Below are 25,163 nucleotides of genomic sequence, written 5' to 3'. Positions count from 1 at the left end.
TGGTCATGCATGATACACTAAAGTGGGTGGTATTATAGAAAGGTAGACAGATGAAGCTCTACAATGATACCAAATAATCTGGAATACCTAGTTGCACTACAAAATACAGATAGAAAAACCTCATTTTTTGGACCCGACCTTTTTTTACCCAAAATTTGCCCGTGGTCGGAATCTGATTTTGTGTCCGGATTTTAGACTTCTTGGTCTCAGACCTAAGGCAAACCTATATAACTGCAAACAGACAGATGAGCCTTTGCAAAAAATAGGATAAAATGGGCATTTGGAATAAAAAGTGGTCTCCATACAAAAATAATGGCTTCGTTTAGCACAACAAAAAAATCAAAACAAAATCCAACTTTTACCCTTCTGCTCATGCGCGAGTCAAATAGCCAATGAAAATCGATGTTTCTAAAACCACTAGGCAGTATGTTATTGAAAGATGACCGGGGATTTGGTATTTTCGATTCTATTCTGAAATAGCTTTTAAAATGTGTTTCCTACTCGATTTTTAGGCAAAAATGACAAAAAGTTAATGTGTTAATAACGAATACAATAATATAGCAACAGAAAATTCTGCAGTATTGATGATTGATTTTTTGCTGCTTCTAGATCAGGACAAGTTCATCTACAGAAGATGAAGTGAAATGTGGTTTCCAACTGTACATTCATCATAATAAAGCTGTACACCATATCTAGTTAAAATCCAACAAAGTAGAACTTCGACTATCCATCACCCAATTAACTGTCAGGGCATTGTACGTCAAAATATTAAAATCAGGTACATGTACATTATGTAGATATTATGATTTTTGGATGACCCGGTCTATTGTATAATACATTTAATGTATATATTCTATTATCTGACTATTCTCATATCCGTGTCTTGTTCCCATACCCTGTGAGATAATCAAAGTTCTACTGTAATCTAATAATAATTGCGGGAGTTACTGTGCAGGAAATGAAACTTGTTGAGTCTGACAATCGTGGACAAAAAAAATCTGTGAGAAGCTAACTGAGGATGCTGAAAATGGAACTCAGCTACAATGTTATCAGTGCTTTATACTCAATCTGGTTAAAATCCATTAATAATCAGAGAATTTACTGCACAGTAAAGACCAAATTTGGATGAAATCCAATAATAAATTCCAGGAAGTAACGAACCATGACCTTAACCATGAAGACAGGAACTCTGATGTAATACACACCTTCTAGTAATGTTGTATAGTATGACAGAAATCTAATCATAGAGTTATTGTGCAGAAACAAGTGAATGGATCTAACAAGTATGATCAAGAAGAATAACAAATTTGCATCAAAATAACTTACTGTCTGTTAAGGCCAGACAATGGTTATTTCCACTTGCAATCTGTATCACAGTGTATGGTACCAAAGCCTTAATCAATCTGGAAGAGAGAACATGGAAGAAATGTGAAAATCTACAAGATGCCAGTCATCAGACCACTGCATTGAAGCAAAAATGAACTACAGTAACACTAATGCATACAAGCCAACCTCCCAAGAGGCATAAGCATAATTATTGCTATTATAAGTGGCAAAAAAACATAATTTGGACATAAAAAGTAATCTATATATTAATACCAGAATTACAATTTACAGCAGTTAAGAATAAGATACATCTGTACTATAAACCTGATTCTACAGCCAGTCAAAATTCTTGTCACAAAGTATAAAATCCATATGGATTAGGACCAGTATACAAACACAAAATATGCTGAAAAATTATTTATGTTCAGCTCTCTTTTTTTTAACTAGTCCACATGTAACTTTTGCTGAATGATCGCAATCTGGGATTCTGCAGTGATCATAGTTAGGTGCTCAGAATGCTGTATTAAATTACTCTTATATTCTTCTTATAAGTTTGTAAAGCAGTGTTGATTTGTCCTTTTCGACTTGTTTGAAGTTTGAAAAGATCCATCTGCTCTAACATTTTCCAATATATAACATCCAAAACTCACATGGTCAATCATTTCACTTAACATCTGTTGCCATTTTCTTTAAAAGTATAGAATGGTTCATCAATTTACCAGTTTATCAATAAAACAAACTAGTAAAGCAAAGTTCAAAAACTCATCTGTTTTCTTGGAAATGGTGTCATATACAGTTGCCATAAATAGCAAATAAGGAAACTACTCTTATGCTTTTCTTACGAAGCAGTCACCTTTTAAAGAATGCTCTCAAATTTATGAGTGGAATTAAAGAGATGATAATAAAAATGACAACTTTTTAATGCTTTATTTTAATTTTATTTTTTAATGTACAAAAAAAGTTTAGCAGTCTTGCATAAGATGTAATTTGGTGAAGATTATTTTTAATGATTACGCCAAAAACTTAATGGTTAGCAAGTATTCTAATGGTTCAACATTGCAAATTCCTTGCTTTTTAATACAATGTACTCCCCCATCTTCATAATGACCCAGGGGCCATAGCCTATAATCAAACATATTTATTACCATTATCAATTAATGTCTGACCATCTTAAACTTTAAAGCACCTGTATTAAGTGAATTTAAATTTTTAATTTCATTTAAAACTGTGCCAAGTTTAGAGGTTTCAGCTTCACAAAATCAACAAGTATCATTTTTAAACATCAAAATAAACTGATAACTTCATGAAAACAAACATTACTTTGTTAATAATAGCATGAAAAATAAGTGACTGATAGTTATTTGCATGTTTTGATTTATCCCTTGGCTTAATGCTCATATTCAGTGTAGTTAAATCAATACCATCAATACTTCCCATCACTATACAATTAATAATCCTTTTTTCTTCACTGAAGTGTTGCAAGTGGATACTTTAATCTTTCGAAGGTGTATTCATTCTAAGAACAAAGCACTTGATAGAAAACAAATGTTGACACATTCCCAGTTGCTCCAAATAAATGTTATGACAAAGGAACTAATTCTTTGTTAAGCCGCCCTGGACAGAATAAGATATCAAACAAATGACTTTAATATTAATGTTTTGTTTTAAACAGATATGTATGAAGTCAATAACTACTTCATTTTTTGCACATTTAAAAATGAACTTGTCATTCCAGTGTTCAAACAAATTGTTTTAATTCTGCTAGCCCAGCAGGCTAGCTCCATAGAAAAGTAACTGGACCATCTAAAAAAATTCAATATCCTGTTTGCAACTGTGATAAATTTAATTAAATATTTCAAAACATCATGCTGCAGATTTTTACAATCTAACACAAATGGCATCTTTCTGTATTCTTCCAGAGTAGATGAGATTTACACTTTAGGAAAAGGTCTGTAGCATGATGTTACGTAACACCAATCTTTTGTCTGATATAAACCATGGAAACTCTATAATCCATTTACTTACAATGTTTTTTTTCTTTCTTCTTATCATGCAAACAATCTCCTGCTAGTAGTTTTCTAATTGCTTTCCAACTTTTCAGCATTCGTGAAATACCAACAAAATTTTGACTTGAATCGTGGTGAAATTACGAACTTGCGAAATACCAATCGATCCATGTTACCCATTTAGCAGATGATGACTCAATGAGAACTTCAATCCAACTTCAGACAAAATGATCTGATTGGTTCATTTTAGATTCAATGACCAAATCATGTATCTGCCTGCTATGCTCTTTTAGAAGCCGATCAAGATCTGTTAAATATGCAACAACAAAAAAAACCACAAAAATGTTCTCTACAAAGAAAGCAAATTGAAACTTTCTGCAGATTATTTCTCAAAAATCTTAACACAAAAATGAATTTTTAACACTCGGAATACATCCTGGAAAAAGTAACCTGTAATACAAAATATCACTAGTCACAGGACAGCTATTTCAAATGCTGTATCATTCAGACTGATAAGGTGTTATTTATCTGTGACTTACCCAAATCATCATAAGTTGATTTTGTAGGATCTACAATGATGAGGAAACCAAAAATTTTCAAGGTAAAACATGCTTCAACAATAATTCTTACCTATTCATAATGCATTAAGAGTCCTATCAGTACGCCACAAATCCAGCCCTTACAAGTAAACAAACAAGTCACAGTCTTATGGGTTTTTTAAGCATTAAAAGTGTTAAAACATTTTCTGCTTGCTGAAACATAAGTTAGATATTAGTGGTCTCCCCTTTAGTAAATAGACTGGTATCAAATTCCACCATTCAGCACCTACTACTGGAGCAGAAGTTGTAACTGAGTGCAGGTCTCGAAATGGACTACATGTATTACGATCTGGTAAGTATCATCAAAGAATATTTTTATTTAACAAGAAGCTGGCAATAAAGAAAAGCAAACAAGAGTAATTTGCATAGTACATTATATCCCTACTGTAAGTTTAACAGTCCATTATATAGGCACAAGTATGATGCAGTTGACTCCAGAGATTATTAACCAATGGATCTCAATAACCTGGACCTTTGTATGCAGCCTTGAACTAAACTTATAATGCAGAAACCATTATTTTGGTATCAGACTTACCATGACTTTGACATCTCACCCTTAGAACCCAAAATCTAAAGGTTTCCATTTTACTCTAAGTGCAAACCATCAACAAAATTTGGTCACAACAACCTTGATCATTAACATTTGACCCCAAAATCAGTCAGTGACACACCAACAATCTTGATGCCACTCCACAATCACAAGTGGTTACAGATGCATTACTTGATTGTTGTTGTCGTAGGGTTTAATGCCATTTTTCAGCACAAGATAGGTTATACATCACAGCCAGTATAACTGGTGGACGAAGAACCCTGGAAAACCCTAGGAAGAACCACAGACCCATGAGAAGCTACTGGCAAGCTTTCTCACATACATACATCACCCAAGCCTGAGAGTCAAACACACACAGTGAGATGGCAGTGATCTGGAACGGTGAGCGCTTTAGACAACTTTGGGACCCCCCGCATTGCTTGAATTCTCTCACATAAGTTTCTGCCATTGGAAGACAAAGTTGTCGGAAGGAGAGCCATGGAAGCAGAATCCATTTTTCATTTTCATTTACAAATTGTGCAACGTACACATCAAGTTCCCAACATTAGGATAAATATATGCCATCATACAGATATTTTTCAGTATTAAAATGATATCAGAGTAACTCCCCTTGCATAACCTAGAATCTACACGGTGTCTTTTTTATCAATTATTTCTTGCAATCATCTGATTAAAACTGGAAATTAAATTTATATATATATATCTTGAAGGTAAGTGTTTCCATTTTGCCAGTTTGCCAATGGCTTTCTTTAAAACCCATGATACCATAGCACTCTGGGCTATATTATAGGTATAAATAATTATTCAACTGCCACTAGAACAAGCAGTTTAATTCTTTGTTTAGTTTTGAAAATCTCACCAAGTTTGACAAAGTCCAAAAGATTCACAGTTAGTCTGAAATAACCCCAAAACATGGAGTTGTAAAGTTGAGGATACTGATCCATAACATCAGTGACCACTATGGTTGGTATATATAAACTCTATAGTGTGAGCACCCCTCTGCATGTGCTCTCATGTACATTTATATTGGCTGTTACTTACTGGAAATGTTTTATACTTTGTCATTTTCTGTGAAGTTTTGGGAAAACATATGCTGGTTTTAATGTCAACTGATTAAATATTTTTAATTATCTATAAACAATTATGTACTGTGTGTGTCATCTAGATTTTTAACATAGCTTTAAAAATTTTTAAGTCATATTGTTATGTCCCACCCAGTCCCATTATCCTGACACCAGGCCGACCAGTCCTAACAATACCCTCTTAATGCTGCACGCCAAGCGAGGCAGTTGTTAAAACCATTTTATAAGTCTTTGGTATGACTTGAGTGGGGACTGAACCCAAGACATCTGGCAAATGAGGCTGACACTCTAACCCATAGACCACTGGAGCGTTCGTAAAATTTTCTGTCAAGTTTATGGGGAAAAAATGCTTGTTATAATGTCAGTCAATTAAATAGTTTTACTTATCAATAATTGCAATTATGTAATATATATATTCCTTGCAGTTAAAATTAATTACAATGTATTGTTTCTTCTGTGCTTATTTTAAGTCATTTGGCCAAAATACATGGCACAAGGAGCAAGGCACAAAAGCCTTGATAACTCTATCACTACTATATCTCATCAGAGTCACTAGAGTGCTGACAATCTCAGCTTATCAGACGAAAAATTACCTTATTATTATGCATGGATCTCACACACCAAACTTGTCAAAGAACATGATATAAGCCAATATTCCAAGTCTGATCAAAATTTTGACCACATAATTGGTCTCCTGAGATGTAAGAGCTGAGCCAATCAGATGCAAGGTCATCTCATTAATATGCAAAATTCTCATTCATGACTGAACTTATTGGAGATCTTGATGCCAAAGCTTATATGCCATGTTTGATCAAATCAGATCAAAGAAATGGCCTTTGAGTGATAACAAGAAATTGTTGATTGACAGATGGACAATCGACAAAGAACCACACCATAAATTCCCTTGCCTTAATGCCAGGCAAGATAAAGGCTGGCACCACACAAAAATGAAAGTTACACAATACATGTAAGATAACTGCATACATTTATATAAGGTATTTTTGAAGAAAAAACGTAACATTTTGAACTGAAACATGACAAAACGTACCTATCTGAAATCCATTCCCAAATGGTTTAAGTCAAATAATTTATTTCTAATTCTGCTTGTCATAAGAGGTGGCACTTCAAAGTTTAACCAAATTTCCAAACTATGAAAAATCTACAAAGTTAGCTTGGCCTAAAGAAATTCAGATATTCATGCTCTGTTGCAAGTTTTGTATAAAAAGCTAAAAACAACCTTTTGATATATTTTGCATTAATTTTATATACTAAAGAATTTGAACTTTTCAGAACAATTAAAATTTAATATTAAAGTCAAGCTAATAATATTCTGTAATGCTAATAAAATTTTAATTTCATGAACATTAAAATTTAAATACTATTTTTGGACTGCTACAGCTACACAATTACATGTCTTTTTATTGCATGGAATTCATTCCATGCAGTTGGTGAGACCAAGACAAAACACACAAAGAATAAAATAGAGATATTTACTTGGGTGTCTTTGCTTCCAGTGTGTTCACCGGACCTCTCCCTAGTTGTCCTCGACTATTATCACCCCAGCTGAACACCTCACCAGCCTTTGTGAGGGAAAGGCTGTGGCAGGCACCAGCAGCTACCTGCATGACAAAATGACTGTCAAGGTCCAGGATTTGCTCTAAAAGAGAAAGCAATATGGATTTGTCATTTCTAAATTAAGATCTTTTAAGAAGCCTGTATGACTAAGCCAATTTAATCATTTTGATCAAAACACAAATTAAAGGTACCTTTGTAGATGCAAACCTCAACAGCAAATGTACATTAGTTGCCAAGAAAGCCAATCATGTTTTATATTAGCGAATATGTTCTAGTTCATAGATCATGCCTTTCAGATGAATTGGTGATGTTATCATACCAATGCCAAACCATCATGTATAAGATGGGAAGAACAAGTCGAAAATATAAATCTTAGCTTCTAATGTAATACAATCATAATTATTGTCAGAAAAATTTCAGATGTATCTTCTTTCATTTGAACCTAATTATTCTGGAAATAAACAATCCTATGGCATAATCTCAGTAAAAATTAAATCTCAAGGACTGACAATGTGATTCCAATGACATGAATAGAAAGCAAATATGCATGTTTTTGTACCCAAAAATTATGCCAGATTTGGAAGCAGAATATTCTCTTTTTTGCTGATGAAATTTACCACTGAACGTATTTGTATGCATCAATTTTTTTTGTCCAAAACCTGAATATATTCCACTGCAGTGAATGCTATTATGTGTTCACTGTATATATCTAAATGCTGAACCTAAATATTTCACTGCAATGAATGCTATTATAATGAGTTCACTGTATATATTTATATTCTTATCCTGAATATTCCATTGCAGTGAATGCTATTATCATGAGTTCACTGTATATATTTATATGCTGAACCTAAATATTCCATTGCAATGAATGCTATTATAACAAGTTCACTGTATATATCTAAATGCTGAACCTGAATATTCTAATGCAGTGAATGCTATTATCTTGAGTTCACTGTATATATTTCTATGCTGAACCTGAATATTCCATTGCAATGATATGCTATTATACTGAGTTCACTGTATATATTTACATCCTGAACCTAAATATTCCTTTGCAATGAATGCTATTATACTGAGTTCACTGTATATAGTTATATGCTGAAAGTAAATATTCCTTTGCAATGAATGCTATTATAATGAGTTCACTGTATATATTTATATGCTTATCCTGAATATTCCATTGCAGTGAATGCTATTATCATGAGTTCACTGTATATATTTATATGCTTATCCTGAATATTCCTTTGCAATGAATGCTATTATAATGAGTTCATTGTATATATTTATATGCTTATCCTGAATATTCCTTTGCAATGAATGCTATTATAATGAGTTCACTGTATATATTTATATGCTTATCCTGAATATTCCATTGCAGTGAATGCTATTATCATGAGTTCACTGTATATAGTTATATGCTGAACCTGAATATTCCATTGCAATGATATGCTATTATACTGAGTTCACTGTATATATATATATGCTGAACCTAAATACTCCACTGAAATGAATCCTATTATAATGAGTTCACTGTATATATATATTTATCTGCTTAATAATTAATCCATTGTACTGAATGCCACCATAATGAAATGATAGCAATTATTGTCATTTCAAACCTAAATATTCATTTGTAATGAAAGCTCACTGTATTATATTTATATTTAAACCTCAATATTCCACTATAAAGTATGCCACTGTAATATATATATATATATATATATATATATGGAGAGATAAGTCCATCATCATGTCATATGCATACTAGTTACATGGTAAGACAACTCCATCATCCTGTCAATTACATACTACTGGTAGTCATTATCTGCCCATAGGATGTTTCTGGTTTGGGATTTTCATTGCCTGGAAATGAAAGCCAAATTGGACTGGTGATCTAAGCTAACAATATATGCAGTATGTTGTATAGTAATTATAACAATACTTCTCAACATACACAGACCAAGATTTAACTAATTGTTCCATACTTCATCCTAAATAATTTCCACAACTTTCATTAAATTCCATCCAATGGTTCTCGAGTTAGTGACTCACTCTATACATGTTATAATTTCTTCAGATGTTAGTTCTGCTAACAAAACTTGTGTCTTTAAGAGATACTTTTTATCAAGCCCACACACTAATATGTAATAAAAACTAATGTTTCTTAAATTTAAACAAACATCTCTCTATAGGCTGCATATGCCTTGACCTAGAGGATACCTTGAAGTTTATATGCCTTACTGCAAAAGATTTGTGACTACTTTTTTATATATAAAAAGTACAGCAAGTGACACAATTTTTTGTAGTAGAGTACACAAACACATCTAGAGACGTGTGTGTGATTAGGATTTTTAACAATTTTTCAGTCATATCGCTACGATGTCTGCAGTGTGGCAGTTTATAGTGATGTTAAGCACTGGGGCATCATGCCAGACATGTAGCATGATGTCCCATCCAGTCACATTATCCTGACACCAGGCTGACCTGTCCTAACACTAACATCTTAACACTGAGCATCAAGCAAGGTAGCTGTTAGTACCATTTTTGTACATCTTTGGTATGACTCAGCCAGGGTTCAAACCCACGACCTCCCGCTTCCGAGGCAGACGCTCTAACAACTAGGCCACCAGACCAGTTGATTCCAAATGTACTCTTAGGTCAATCTTAAAGCATATGTGATTTGTTCCCATTCTAAAATTTCCAATGAAATGAGATGTTATACTGTATATAGTTACATCTGAGTAGATATCATTGTAAGCAAAGATAAGCAGCTGACTAACTGGGAAGAAAGAGTATGAAGAAAAAATATTTATTAACAGCAACCTTGACCTTGAAAATACACCCTTCTTAACTGAAGTCTGTACTAGGCAGAAGGGTGGCATGTTCATGGTTTTGTACAAATATACTCTGAAATGTTTTTGTTATTGTCCAGAAATGAAATACAGCAGGCAAATCTATTTTAGTGACTGTTACCTTGGAGCTATGGACCATAAAATCAACAGATTTTTACATGGGACTAAGGGAAACAAATGTATTGTTTTTTTAAATCTTCATTCTGTAACATAGAACTTATCTTATCATCTGCTAATGAAATGAAAAGGAAAATCTATATTTGCAACAACAACCATGACTTTGGAGTTTAGGGGTTCTTTCTTGGGCTAAATGTGGCACATACACCAAGCTGGGCTGACATCTTTTCACTCGAGTTTATGCATTGACCCAGAAGAAAAAAAGAAGCATTAATAAAATCTATTTAGCATCAGCAAATGACCCCAAGATCAGACATATGCACAGATCCACAATCAATAACCTTGCTTCATCCACCATTTAACACTGCTAGCAACACTTCCAGGTCAGACACTGTAGATGTCTGATGGTGGCAACATAATGTACCAGTTCAGAATTTATCTCCACTAGTCTAGAGAAGATGAGAAAATTTGCTTGCAAATGCCAATTTACAAAAGAACAGATTTATATGTTTCAACTGTACAAGGAAACTTTGTCAACAATAACAAAATACTGAATATTGATTGATACAAATATAGAAAGTGCCTCACAACACGGTTGAATAGTGATGCTGTTGAAAGGGAATAAAAACTAGTCAAATTGTACATTCAAAATATCAGCACAGCATGCAAAGAAACAAAATATAGTTTTCCTTTATATTCAGAGTCTGAAGCATGCAATTCAATGATATTCTGTAATTTAGTTGGACAACTGAAAAGTACTGCAAAATATATGAACAAATTTTTATACACAGATTGCACGCGAGACATATGATTGACTGTATGTGTGTTTTAACAAATTATCAACCCTGTTCATCAGTATTATTACTACCCTTGCTTCAGATCTCTCTCAATCTATTGATCTCTACTTTATGGAGAATTTTTTTTTTAAATTATGGATATGGAAAAAATGTATAGAAGAACTTTACAGTGTAAAAATTGAAAAGTTTGAGTGCTCATCTTGTATCGAAATTAGTTTCAACAATCACAATGAGAAAAAAAAGCTTCACAAAACCTAAATTTTTTTAATAAGATTTTAGATATGTATTTAGCTAGGTCAGCATATAATGCAAAAGCTGTTAGCCAAATACACACCTTCTCTCCTGCAAAGTGTAGGATCTACAAGTACTTAAACATGCAAGAATGGGAAATAGTCATCATCTACCAAATTTATCATTCAATTAATGCCAAAATTATCTATCAATTAATGTCTAAACTATCTATCAGTTAACGTCTAAATAATCTATCAATTAATGCATAAATTATGTATCGATACTTAAACAATCTATCAATTAATGACTAAATTATTTATCAATTAATGTCCAAACTATCTATCAATTAATGCCTTAATTATTTATCAATTAATGTTTACATAATCTATCAATTAATGCCTAAATTATTTATCAATTAATGTCAAAATTATATATCAATTAATGCCTAAATTATATATCAATTAATGTCTAAACTATATATCAATTTATCAACTAATGCATAAATTATTTATCAATTAATGACAAAAGTATCTATCAATTAATGCTTAAATTATTTATCATTTATTGCCTGAACTACCTATCAATTAATGCCTAAAATATCAATTAATGCCTAAAATATCAACTAATGCCTAAATTATTTATCAATTAATGCCTAAATTATTTATCAACTATCTATAAATTAATGTCAAAACTATCTATCAATTAATGCCTAAATTATTTATCAATTAATGCCTAAATTATTTATCAACTATCTATAAATTAATGTCAAAACTATCTATCAATTAATGCCTAAATTATTTATCAATTAATGTTTAAATAATCTATCAATTAATGCCTAAACTATGTATCAATTAATGCCAAATTATTTATCAATTAATGTCAAAACTACCTATCAATTAATGCCTAAATTATTTATCAATTAATGCCTAAATTATTTATCAATTAATATTTAAATAATCTATCAATTAATGCATAAATTACTTATTAATTATGTCTAAACTATCTATTAATTTCTAAACTATCAATTAATGCGTAAATTACCTATCAATTAGTGCCACTTTTTCAAGCTGCAGGTATTACTTCACACAACTGCTGAAGCTATGGTCCCAAAAAGTAAAAACTTCCCTAAAACCTTCCACTAATGTGGACTCTTTCTTATAAAACAATGATATGGTTTAAAAGTTCAATATCCTCAAAATCCTTATGAGAAAAGGAGCAAATGTTGCAGATTAAGGCAAATAACAATCACATGCTGTCAAGCCAGGTTTTTTGGTACAAAATATGGTCATATAAGAACTTTCCTGAAAAATAAAGAATTTTCTAACATTTTTAGAGGAAAATACAGTATATATTCGCTTACAGTCGGATCCAACTGCAAACTGCCCAGACAATGCACCAGCAGATTTGGATATATGTAGTTTGCTAGAGTAATCAGTGGAACAAACATAGACCCTGATCTACAGGCACATTATGCTACAGCAGATCAGGATCTTTGAGTCTGACAACTTATAAGTGAATTTATATGGTAAAAGTTTTTGTCAGGTATAAAAGCAAATTACATATAATTATCTTGAGGATTTAATGACTTGTCAATAACAATGAATGCTCTGAACTGAAATACGAAGACTCATGTCATTTGAAAACTCAAAGAACCACACTGCAACAAAACAAAAACAAAAATCACAAACAAAAATGACATGCCTGTACTAGAACATATACCCTCATCCATCATTTATAGCTATCCCATAGCCTCCTTTCATTATACACCAAAATTTATACATCAAGACTTGTACAGTACAGTAAACAATTATGACACGATACATATCATGTGACTCGGAATGATCCACAACAAAAATTTACTCTTAAAATTATTACCAACTGTATTTTTAAAGCAAATGAGTAAACTTAAAAATGTACACTTCACACTTACATGGAATTAAAATCTTCTCATTTAGGAAATACATATTACTTGATGCAAATTATTTGCAACAATGCATAACTTGACTTTTTTTTTTCTTTTCAAGGGATTGGATTGAAAACTCTAATTGACAAAAGCTCATCTGCTGTTTTGGATTTAATTTTTCCTTAAAAAGAAATGTTATTTATCAAATATATGTTGGGTTGAGCATGCAATATATGATCAGCAAAATGAAGCAAACAATCTTAGGAATATTCTAATATGATGTGCAATGACCTGCATCCAAGTGTCTGTTGACAACAAAGAAAAAGCAGAAAACAAAAAAATTTCTAAACACCACCATACCAAATTGAAAAGATGGTATCCTAATACAGTATTCACAAGATGAACTGAAATGCATGTAGATTATAAATATACAATCTGAATTGAAAAATGAAGTAAAAACATTACAATTTATTAAATACGCTGTCCATTTTAAAATTTGCCATTTTTGAAAATTAAAAAATATGTGAATTTATAGAATAACAATCATTAAAAGTATAGATATTTATAGAAATTCAAACAGACTTGACAGCCTGCTAGCACATTAATATACAAAAAAAGCATCCAAAGGGCAATTAAACCAAAAGTTATTGTGAAGAAAACCATTCTTTTTCTTTCAATCACTACTCAGGTGGCCTAGAGGTTAGACCAACTGCCTCGGATGCAGGAGGTCATGGGTTCGATCCCCAGCCGAGTCATACCAAAGACTTATAAAAATGGTACAAACAGCTGCCTTGCTTGGCATTCAGCATTAAGAGGTTTGTGTTAGGTCTGGTCAGCCTGGTGTCAGGATAATATGCCTGGGTGGGACATCATGCTTGATATCTGCAGCATGATGCCTCAGTGCTAGACATCACTATAAACTGCCACACTGCAGACATCGCAGCGATATGACTGAAAAATTGTTAAAGCCCACATTAAAAATCCAAATCACAACAAATCACTTTTCTTTCAATCAGCGGCCGTGACCTTGCGCGTTTCTGACCCCAATATTGACAAGTTATTTTCTTATACTAAGTGCAAGCGATCTGCAAAGTTTGACAACTGTAGATCATAGAGACTTTAGTTACTGTACAGAAACTACATTTCTTCTTTCAATATGTGACCTTGACCTTTGAACTTTAGATCCGCAAAATTGATAGGGTTCTTCCTTACCCAAAGTGCTGGACATCCACATTGTTAACAGTTGATGGTATTAAACTATTATTGTGCAGAAATGAAACTGGTAAGAGACAAATAGAACATAATATGCTCACACTGTTATGGCAGGCATATACCAGGGGCATTAAAAAAATTCTGAATATCAAGTGCTATGCAACAAATTCTTTACTAAAGAAAAGAACATCAGCAAAGCCATTTCAAAGTACTCCACATGCACCACTACACACTTGCTCAATATGATTATACAATTATTAAATGCATTCCCTTTTTTGGTATGTTGTTCAAACACTTGAAAACTGCATTATAAATTATATGACAGCTTTCAAATCATCATCTTCTCATCAGCAAATCACTTGAAGCTAAATCAAGAATTTATGGAAGAAGTTGCATAGTTTGAGGAAGTCTGTTACGATGGCAGATATGTGCACCGATATTCTGTCTTGGAATACATGGATACTTGGGTACCAGTGTGCAGACGAGTGTTTTGGTATATTCTGCAACACTCTGAAAGCATAAAAATGTCCAGTGGGGCAGTGACATTAGCAGAGCTAGACAGAAGTACCTGGATGACCAGACCATTTGCATAGAAAATTAACACATGTAAAACTCTCTTGACAGTCCGACTATGCTGATCAATTTGTGGTCTCTGCTAGCGTTCTCCAATCCAAACATTATTATTTTGTCTTCAGTCAGCTTCAAAAAATCAAATCCATTTTCATCACCTGTGACGATCTCAAACATTTCTGGTCATTCAGATTTGGTAAGTAGCTGTTTTGCAATTCTGTTTTAGACCAGCAGTCAACAAATATGGGACCCATCTTACACAAACATTTTACAGCTTCAACGAACTCTTCAAGATACTAAAAATGGCTGATGAATTAATGCCTGTCATAATATAAATATTTTCCACTGTGCATTGAGTATCTTCATCAACTGACCCATGTCCTGCTTACCAATCGCAGAAAACAGATTTCCAGAATGTGGGTCATCTTTCACACATTTGCATCCATCTTTAAAAATGACTAAACCACCTCAATCAGTATTGTTATATAACAGAGAAAATTTGCAGACATAAACGTTACCTAAATCAGCCTTGATATCAGATGGAGAATACACTAACAGCTCCCAGATTTTACAGAATGTTGTTTGCACTGTTGCAGAAGGGGCCTCCTTCTTAACCTTGTTACATCACTGTTACAAAAACGTAAGAAAAAATTCAGAACTTTTCATATAGCCCTCATAAAAGGAATCTGGAGAGCAGTAAACAGGATGCGATGTTTTCCTTTTATTCTTCAAAATGTATAGTGTTAGGCATCTGACTTCAATGCAACCACTATGTAAAAAGTACTCAAGCTGTACTCCAAAAGTACTCTGCTCTATCTTTATTAGACCCAACTTATGCATGAACACAATGAAGCACAGAATCGATCATATATCAGCAAAAATGCAGTTATACAAAACATACTAACTTATGTGGCCTTAAAAAACTTTATTGTTCTAATATAATACAAGAAAAAATTACCTGGATGGGATTGTGATTTGTCCTGACCAAGCTGCCCCCATTCATTGTCTCCACAAGAGTAAACTTTTCCCGTTTTGGAGAGGAACAAAGAATGCCGATCTCCATTACTAATGTCCTCAATATCATTGCCCTGTAAGGCTTGAATCACCTGTGGTAGAGAGACACTTCCTTCATCTGTATAGCCAATACCTAGCTGAGCATGTTGAGTGCTCCCCCATCCAAGAACAGTGAACATGCTAACTGCACTATACTATTATGACTGGCTGCTTTGTACAGTACTTGTCAACAAAACAAACTAAAAGAGAGTACAAAAAACAAACATGAATAGCAAATAACATCATAAAATGCCTTTAGTCAAAAATGTATGGTCAGTTCTAAAGTGGAACAAAATCACAACCTATCCATTAAACCATAAAACTGAAACCTATACATGACTATCGAATATTACTGAAGTAACCCAACCAATATCGATAATACTAAGATATTACATTACTACACAGATTTGATTACATTAAAATGTCTTCACTAAACTCTGGTACTTGTACATTCGTTAAAACGACCTTAGTATTGCTACTGATTATGATGCTATATCCATGCTTGTGACAAGCCCACCCCATTTACACAACAAGACTTAGTACTGATAATTACCATACTGATATAATGCTATGCCCATCCTTGTACCAAGCCCACCCTATTTACATAACAGGACTTAGTACTGATAATTACTAAATTGATATAATGCTATGCCCATCCTTGTACCAAGCCCACCCCCATTTACACAACAGGACTTGTTATTGATAATTACCATTTTGATATAATGCTATACCCATCCTTGTACCAAGCCCACCCCATTTACACAACAGGACTTAGTATTCATAATTACCATATTGATATAATGCTATGCCCATCCTTGTACCAAGCCCACCCCCATTTACACATACTAATCTGATGCTATGCCCATTCTCTTGATAAACCCATCCCCATTTACACAACAGGACTTAGTATAAATAAGTACCATAATGGTTAGATGTTATGCTGGGTAAATTGTGTGTCTTTTGAATTTTCACTTTGTATTCTAGGGAAAATAGTATTTTTTTAAATTGTATTTTACTCAAACTTGTTGGCTGGCTTTTTTCTGTTACATAGTTTAAAACCACACAATCATAACAGCAATTAAATCACAAACAAAATTTATCATGTAACCACACAAATGCAGACAGTCTTTCAATAAAACAAAAGTAGGTTCATTAACATGGGAAGAGCCAAGATGCCAGATATTACAGCAGTTACTGTAGTTATACCAGAGAATATGAGATATGCCTTAAGTAGACTACTGTAAATAAACTGTTATGAACCTCTTCCCAAAAATCACATGATACTAAAATATGCCCAACTGTTGACTTCAAAAAAGCTGTAAAGCCATAAAGACATTAGAGCAAGATATAAAGTCTGCATTTAATATTATGTGGAATGTTACAGATAAAGCAATGAAATGCCTAAGTGGCAATATCAAAACATGAAACAGAGATATACTCATATGATTACAAAATATACTCATTGTATCATCTGATGTTTGATGATAGGCCATATACCAATAGTGACATACAGGTCTTAACAAGGTTAAGCTTGGAAAGCCAACAAAGATCTTGGAAATGCTTAATTACGCATATTAGGATGCAAATTTTTTATCTGGGACACAGAAAATGACCTACGCAAGAGTCCTCCATACAGTTTTTTGTTGCAAACAGGAAAGTTTCATGGCACAATAAATATGTTTTAATCACTATGAAAAGTGAAACAATTTTATTGAAGTTTATTGCTGACTTCCTTTGATCAAAGGTTGTTGGCTTGCTTTGATGATGGTGCATGTGTTAATGAAGGCACGGCCAAAGGCTCTCTTAAGGACCAAACAAATTCCCATTTATTATTGCTGCAGCAACATCAAATAATTGTATAATAGAGATTTTTTTTATTTGCTTGGTATATATTGGTGCTTCAAAGATATGCAGTTTTCTTTGGAGTTGCAGATAAACTATTAAATTATTATTTTCTGTTACACTTTTTTCTTTAAATTGCTGTCTTCTGGTTGACTACACTCATTTCCCGTTCTCACATTCAGAGGTGGTCGTTTGTAGCTAGTCAGATGCATGGCTATTTTGGTTATGTTTTACAGCATGCAGTACCAAGGCCAGACACCAGTGTAAGCGGATTATAATATAACAATGTACTGTTGCGGTGGTTTGTCAACATGAAACAATGATTTGTTTATGTAACAATAGATTCCAGTGCATCTTTATATCAAAGTTTGTGGGGACCTGTCATGGTGCCTTTAAATTTCTTCACTCCAAAGCCAAGGCTGTCATGGTGCCTTTGAATTTCTTCACTCCAAAGCCAAGAGAGTTTTCATCAGCAAAAAATGTTGCCACCAAAAATATCTCCAGATGGTATATTTTTATTGCTAATTAGGAAAAAAAATCACAATTAGCGACATTGGCAAAACCCTGGACAATCAATGTTATTTTGTTCGTTTCTGACTGTAGGCATTTAAATATTGCATGCGACCTCAAAATCAAGGCACATAGAGACTTGGACAAAATGCTGTGTGCAAATATGGATACGTATCTTGGGGTTAAACATAAAACTGATGAAGTTTTTAATGAGATTCAGAACTCTGCTAAAGTTGCCAGAATTAACAGTTCGGATGGGACAGTAGCCAAGTGTAAGAAAGTGTGTGATGCCTGACTTAGTGTTTGGAATAAAAACTTTCCTTGAATTTACAAAATTCATTCTGATTGACAAACAAGAGCTATATGCCAGTGGTGTAAAGAATGTGGAAAATTAAACTCAATGTCAACTATTGGTTCTTCAAATCTGCAAAGTTCCACATTTTCTTGGCATGAGACATCTTGAGACCACCTACTTGCTAGGTAGTCATAAAATCATTGAAATGCACGCTGACAGAAGCCTGTACAACTCTACTTCAAGAGTACAGAGATTTCCAGACTTTGCAGTCCTAGCTGTGATTGTGTTGGTGTCACCAGTGACATCCATGGCATGCAAGAGAGGCTTCAGTGTGCAGAACAAAATAAAGACTAAGGGAAGGTCCAGAATAAAACATGAGACCTTAATACAAATGATGTGAGTCAAAGAAGAGGGACCTAGTGTGGACAAACATGATCCAAAGCCAAGCATCAGAAAATTTGGGAAATGCAACATGGACAAAAGTGAACTATATTGTAGTTAAAGACTATGATATTTGTACATAATATCAATTTTAATACATAGTTTTTTTTACAGAATAATAAATGATTACAAATAAAAAAAATAAAACTGGCAAAGTTTTGTGTCTGTTTATTCCTGGCATTTTAACGGACATTTAGCCACTTCAACATCTTTCTGGGAGGGGAATGCAACTTTTGCTGGTGGGACTCCAATTTTACCAAGTTATGAGCCCTGGACTCCTAGTTTTAAAATCCTAGTGAGACCTCTGGCCAACATCAACCAAAATTGACAAAATGTTGCTTATGCTCATACTTATCATACATAAATAGGAATACAATACAATAACAGTTAAACTTTCTTTACATCAGTAATATTTCAATAATAATAATAATATTGTTTATATATATATATATATATATATATTTATATTTCTTTGCCCACACTGCCTTTAATATTCATATAAAGTTAAATTATGTTTTGTAATTTGTAATGTTGTTATTCGTGGATTTCATGTTTAATTACATTTGTGAGTTCGATTTATGCATTGAACCCTTATGTTTTTTGTGGAATTATTCTGCCAGTACAACCATGGACATTCCTTCTTATAGACAAGTTGCAATTTATGTTTATTATAATAAGTGTGTGCTACCATACCCAAATTAAGCAAAAACCATGATAATATAGAGTTGTCCCCAATGGTACATTAATCTGGGTCAGCCACCAGATGTTGTTTTATTTACATTTAAGCACTTTGATCAACCAATATTTTTTTTATAGGAATAGAAAGATGTAAAGTCATAGAAATTTTACAAATTATAAGTATGCTGCAATAGCAAAATGGTTTTAGTAAGTGCCAATAACAACATTAAGTGCTGCAATAATACAGCATTCCAGGCTAGATTTGAAAGCAAAAGAGCAGACATGATAAAGGTATAAAAAAAAGTCTAACACGCACTTAAATCAGGAGGGTAAAGCTAACAGATGATCTATTTCAAATAAGTACAACTTGTACTACAGAACACTCCCTCAAGATTCTATCATTGTCAAAACTGTCAAGAGTTTTGAAAGAAGGCTAGACAAATGAAAGAAAGCAGGGATTGTCCTGGGCTTCCCCAATGTTGCAAATTGCAATTTCTTTTTCATTTTGCCAACAAAATATACCACTTGGCAACTTTTTTGGTGACAACCTTTTTAGCTTTTTAATTTGTACATACAATCATGGATTTGGAGTAGAGACATTCAAAGGTACCACAAAAGGAAGCCACAAACTTGGATACATGATGCATTGGAATCTATCTGTTACATAAACAAATCCTTTGTTCGTATTAACAAACCCATCTTTACAGTGCATTGTTACATCATAATCCGCTTATGTTGACATCTGGCCTGAGTACTGTATGCTGTGATACACTCAGTCATGCTACTGGACTATACCTACAATTGACTAACCTCTGAAGACCTGAACAGAACCAGCTACAATTAATTGAAAGATGGCTAATCCTTCTGTTTTTTTTAAAAATGTACCAATAAAAAAGTTTTAATGAAACTTCAGAGAAAACTGCTTACCTCCGCAGTACTGACTGCTGTGTATAAATACAAAGCAAATGGAGAAAATCTCAATCAGAATTATATACTGTCAACATCTTTATTATGTGCAAAGGTAAGAAAGATGTTGCATGTTCATCATCTCATCCTAAGAGTAAGTTAACAAAATTAACAGCATTTACATTTAGTGCAAATTCATCAGACAAAACAGTCATTGAACCTGATGTTATACCTGACAGTCTAACATCATCTACATGTAGTGATGGTAGTAATGATTCAAGTGCAATACCACATCATGATGAATGGGTCAAAAGTTCCCAAAAATTTCTCAACAGCTGGAAACTTGGGCGTCCGTGACTGAGATATGATACAAAGTTAAAGCAGATGTTCTGTGCTAAATGTATCAAGGCACAAGTCAATTCATTTACAATTGGTTGTGATATTCTGAAGGACTGTGTCACCAAACAGGAATCCAGGTGGGGTAAGTAATATATGGTAATTTTGTTCACTGAACTTTTTACTTTTGCCATCAATCCGGTATTATGACTCCAGGGACTTAAACTACACAAAAAGAAATAGCAAAACAAGTTTTGCATAATTGAAAATAATTTATTTTTCAAAATACAGGACTGAAAGAATTAAATTAACTTACAGCATGGTGAATGAATTCCTGTTTTCTAAAAGTCCTCTCAATTTCAATGATTCCAAGAAATCCGAATATGTTCCAACAAAAAATGCCCCTTCTGTGTTGAAGTTTCAAATGTACATAAAGATTTCCAAATAATTAAAATAGTCATTGAATAAATTTAGTTAATACCTATCAGTTATTCTAGCGTGTCGTGCAAAAACTAAATCTTTCCAAAAACCAAGTTGGGAGATTGAATCCGAAAACAAGCAGACTGAGACCTACCATTGGAAAATTTTTTGCGGCATATTTAAGCATCAGTTTCACTACATATTCACTGATTTTTTGGGTCCAATAGAGATGAAATTCTCAAAAGACACACCGCTTCTCCCTGTGGAGTGCATTATCCCCCCCCCCAAAGTGCCCCTATTTCATATTATGGTCAGCTGTGCCCAAACTGCACAATAGCTACAGGTTAGACTCCAGCCTCTTCAAGGGGTCCCGAGTGGCCAAGTGGTCTAAAGTGCTCACCGTTACAGATCACTGCCATCTCACCTCTGTCTGCATGGGTTCGAGTCTCAGGCTCAGCTAATGTGGGTACATGAGAAAGCTTGCCAGTAGATTCTCGTGGGTCGGTGGTTCTTCCTGGGGTTTCCCATGGTTCTTCCTCCACCAGCAATACTGGCCGCCATGTATAGCCTATCTTGTGCTGAAAAATGGCATTGAACCCCACAACAACATCAAGCCTCTTCGACATACTTCACAGAAACCACCTGTTCTACAGTGAATGAAAGCATTAGCAACTGACTGACAAATAAACAATGCCTTTTTTTGTTATAACTAACAATGCCTAAAATGGGTGTGAATTTATGATAACAGTTCAAATGCAGTCTCAAGCTACCATACATGTGATAAATGTTTTCCACATTTTATATCCCACCTTTTTTCTTTATTGTTAACTCATATATGCATATAACACTGCTTACTAAATAAAATATTTGTTCCGAATTATTGGAGGATGGGGCACATATGCTCCGTGATATGTTTCTTCATTCCTTCTTTTAGTTTAATGATGGTAATTAATCCTTATATATATGGTACATTAATGTCAGGTGTTGACTCACATAAATTTCATTGGTGGGAATGGAGATTCAAGTTTGGTTGCCAATAACAAATCTACAGCATTCAGTGATAATTCTTGGGATTTTGGAAGCAATTCACTACAAGCAAAGCATGTAAAGCAAGGCAAAAATAAAATCCTGGTTGACAGAGATGTACTTTGTGAAGCCAGCCATAAAAGGTTGGGGGGGGGGCATTTAATTCCTGAATGCATGAAATCGACGGTCACATTATACATCACTGATCTTACATTGCAAGGTACGACCAGAGGGTTTTAATATTAGAATGTCATTAACTAAAGTTACTTACAAAACTATTATTTGGAAAATAATATACATAATATAGATTTGTTTAATACCTGATGTTTCTATTAAAAAAGAGACAGTAGATGTCAGGAAAGTAAATATTTTACATTTGATAATGCATTTATTTCCAATAACAGTCATACCTATGCACTAACGGTAATGCAGGATGCAAAGACCATGGAAGTAGTGCAAAACAGTCATATCATTATGGAAGTAGTGCAAAACAGTCATGTAATGATTTATTTTGTAATATTATGGCTCTTGTTGCTTGTTGTCAATAAAGTAAAAAAATAAGTATCCCATCTTTTTCAGTTTTCATTGCCTATTACATGAACAGACTTGGAAAAATATTCACTACTTGTTCTGGCCAATTTTTTGAGAATTGGCGACAACATAATGAGGTTAGCGACTTTTTTGGCGACAACTTTTTAAAAGCCAGGACCATCCCTGGAAAGGGAAACCAGTGATGTATGTGTTCAAAGCAGATAACATCTTCATCACCGTAAGAGACATGGGTAGACCTACGTCAGACAAATACACTAACTCACCTGAGCTTTTGTTTAGGTTAAATATAATAAGGTAGGGTAAACAAGACTTAAGTTGGCACAGTGATCCCCCTTTTGACCACAAAATCCACAATATGAAAGTAAAACACATACACCACAATCTTGAAAGACGACAGCTATGAATAAAAAATCAACTCAACCTTCCTTTATGTAAACTGTCCTACTGGTCTATATATGTAAATACTGAAATTAGTCCGCCCTGACTACAGACTATGAATATCGAATATTTGCTACAGTATGACTAGACACAATAATCTACCTGCAAATCAACAAAAGTTCGTTTCGCCCGTATAAATGTTTGATGACAAAACTTGGCAAACATTACTCTAATGAAGTGTTGAAATATCACAAGTTTTAATCCTTACCATACGCTCATACTATGTCATGGTTCTACTCTTTCCAGGACATTCTGGATCGGATCTTGCAGCAATCGGTGTAACATAATTTTTCGTCTATTCATTTTTATCTGTTCTAATCCACTCATATATATTTATAGCAGGACAGAACGGTAAATTACTGGCATGTTTTTGTGATTCATATCATTCGCTTTAAGACCAATACTGGTATATTTAGGTAAATTCACTTACAGAGTGTGTCCTAAAATCAAACGAACCAAACATATTTTAACACCGGTAAAATATTTGTACTCTGTCGCAACAATGTACACTAAAAAAAATCGGGGTCTCCCTAAACACAGTAATGTACTGTAATGGACAGTAGTCGAGAGTAATGGACAGTAATGGAAACAAAAATACAATACTGCGAAAGAAATTATAGTAATGTACATTTAATGTTATAATTTTTATTGGTACCTGGACGTTTCGCCCCATGGACGTTTCGGCCCAAGACATTTCGTCCCACTTCAATGGACATTTCGCCCCACATGGTACATGGACGTTTCGCCCCATGGACGTTTCGGCCCATGGACGTTTCGCCCCACATTAAATAAAGTATAAACCCTCACTCGAGTACAGCCTGTCTCAGTATAATGGTAATGCGAGAAACGACACACATCATCAATCATACAAAACAATATGGTTTATTTCCGTTTAAATATAATGCACTAAATAAAAACCGGACTAGTATTAACAACCCTATATATTACACTAGGGAAATACATAAATACCTCGACAAAATTTTGAAATTTTTTTGTTCAGAAATCTTTTATAAAGCAAACAAATCTCATACCTTTGGGGAAAACATACACATATAAAACAACTTTATTTTTTTTATAAGTAGGGGTGTATCTGTCTGGTGACATAAAGAAAACAAATGTTCTGGCGTTCACTATTGCTCCCAGCAAGTGTTAATATGACTTAATTACATCCAGGTAACTTCTTTGATCTTCATATTTAAATAATCTACTAAATGTGGTATCAATGTAATTAAGCTGCAGCCAGAGTTTTGAGTAAGTCGTGTAAGCTTTTATGAAAAGGAAATTACTATTTAGCACATATGGTATGGCGTTCACTAATAACAAAAAATAAACAACGTTTGATCTTAGTATGTCAAGTGCATTGTCCGACAGATCGTTTGGTATAGAAGCTCGTGCACTTGTTTGCATCGAAATTTATCAGTGGCTCTATAAATTGCAGTCTTTCCTTTTCTTGGTGCTAGTTGTTTTAATATCACGTAAATCAATAGATCGAACAATGTCTTCGTGCATTTACTGCAGAAAACCAGTTACCCGTCGTCAGCAAGCCATAGATTGCGATAGTTGCGGCCTATGGCAACACAGAGCATGTGGAAATACTGGTTAAGTTTATTTATTTATTTCAACATCATATTACGATCATTCCGTAATTGAACGGGCATAACAAAATAAATACATTTTGTATAATAATTGTATGTATCTAGTGACCCTTTCTTGCATGTTATTGTTCTTGTTTCAGTATATACAATGTCTTTCAAAATAAATGTTATCATAAGACGTAGATAGAATTAACTAAATGATACCAAGAAATGGTTTCTATTTACAGGTTTATCAAGCTACAAGTATG

General features: G+C 33.6%; 1 protein-coding gene across 3 annotated transcripts in view; it reads right to left on the bottom strand.

The window, feature by feature from the left end:
- The window catches only part of LOC149802998 (putative E3 ubiquitin-protein ligase HERC4), a 155,588-nt gene extending 131,975 nt beyond the window's left edge, over nt 1-23,613 (bottom strand). For all 3 annotated transcript variants that reach the window (XM_089952541.1, XM_089952543.1, XM_089952542.1), the window contains exons 1-4: nt 23,529-23,613; nt 15,782-16,076; nt 7,058-7,220; nt 1,327-1,403 (exon numbers count right to left, since the gene is read on the bottom strand). In XM_089952541.1, the coding sequence (XP_089808667.1) occupies nt 1,327-1,403; nt 7,058-7,220; nt 15,782-16,016 (475 nt within the window). In that variant the 5' untranslated portion in view covers nt 16,017-16,076; nt 23,529-23,613. The remainder of the gene's footprint in view (nt 1-1,326; nt 1,404-7,057; nt 7,221-15,781; nt 16,077-23,528) is intronic.
- Between the last annotated feature and the right edge of the window lie 1,550 nt (nt 23,614-25,163).

The sequence above is a fragment of the Sinohyriopsis cumingii genome, chromosome 3, assembly GCF_028554795.1.
Source record: "Sinohyriopsis cumingii isolate HCF-2022 chromosome 3, ASM2855479v2, whole genome shotgun sequence".
Classification (NCBI taxonomy): Eukaryota; Metazoa; Mollusca; class Bivalvia; order Unionida; family Unionidae; genus Sinohyriopsis; species Sinohyriopsis cumingii.
Note: the sequence above shows the minus strand (reverse complement) of the source record. Positions and strands in the feature narration are given on the sequence as shown.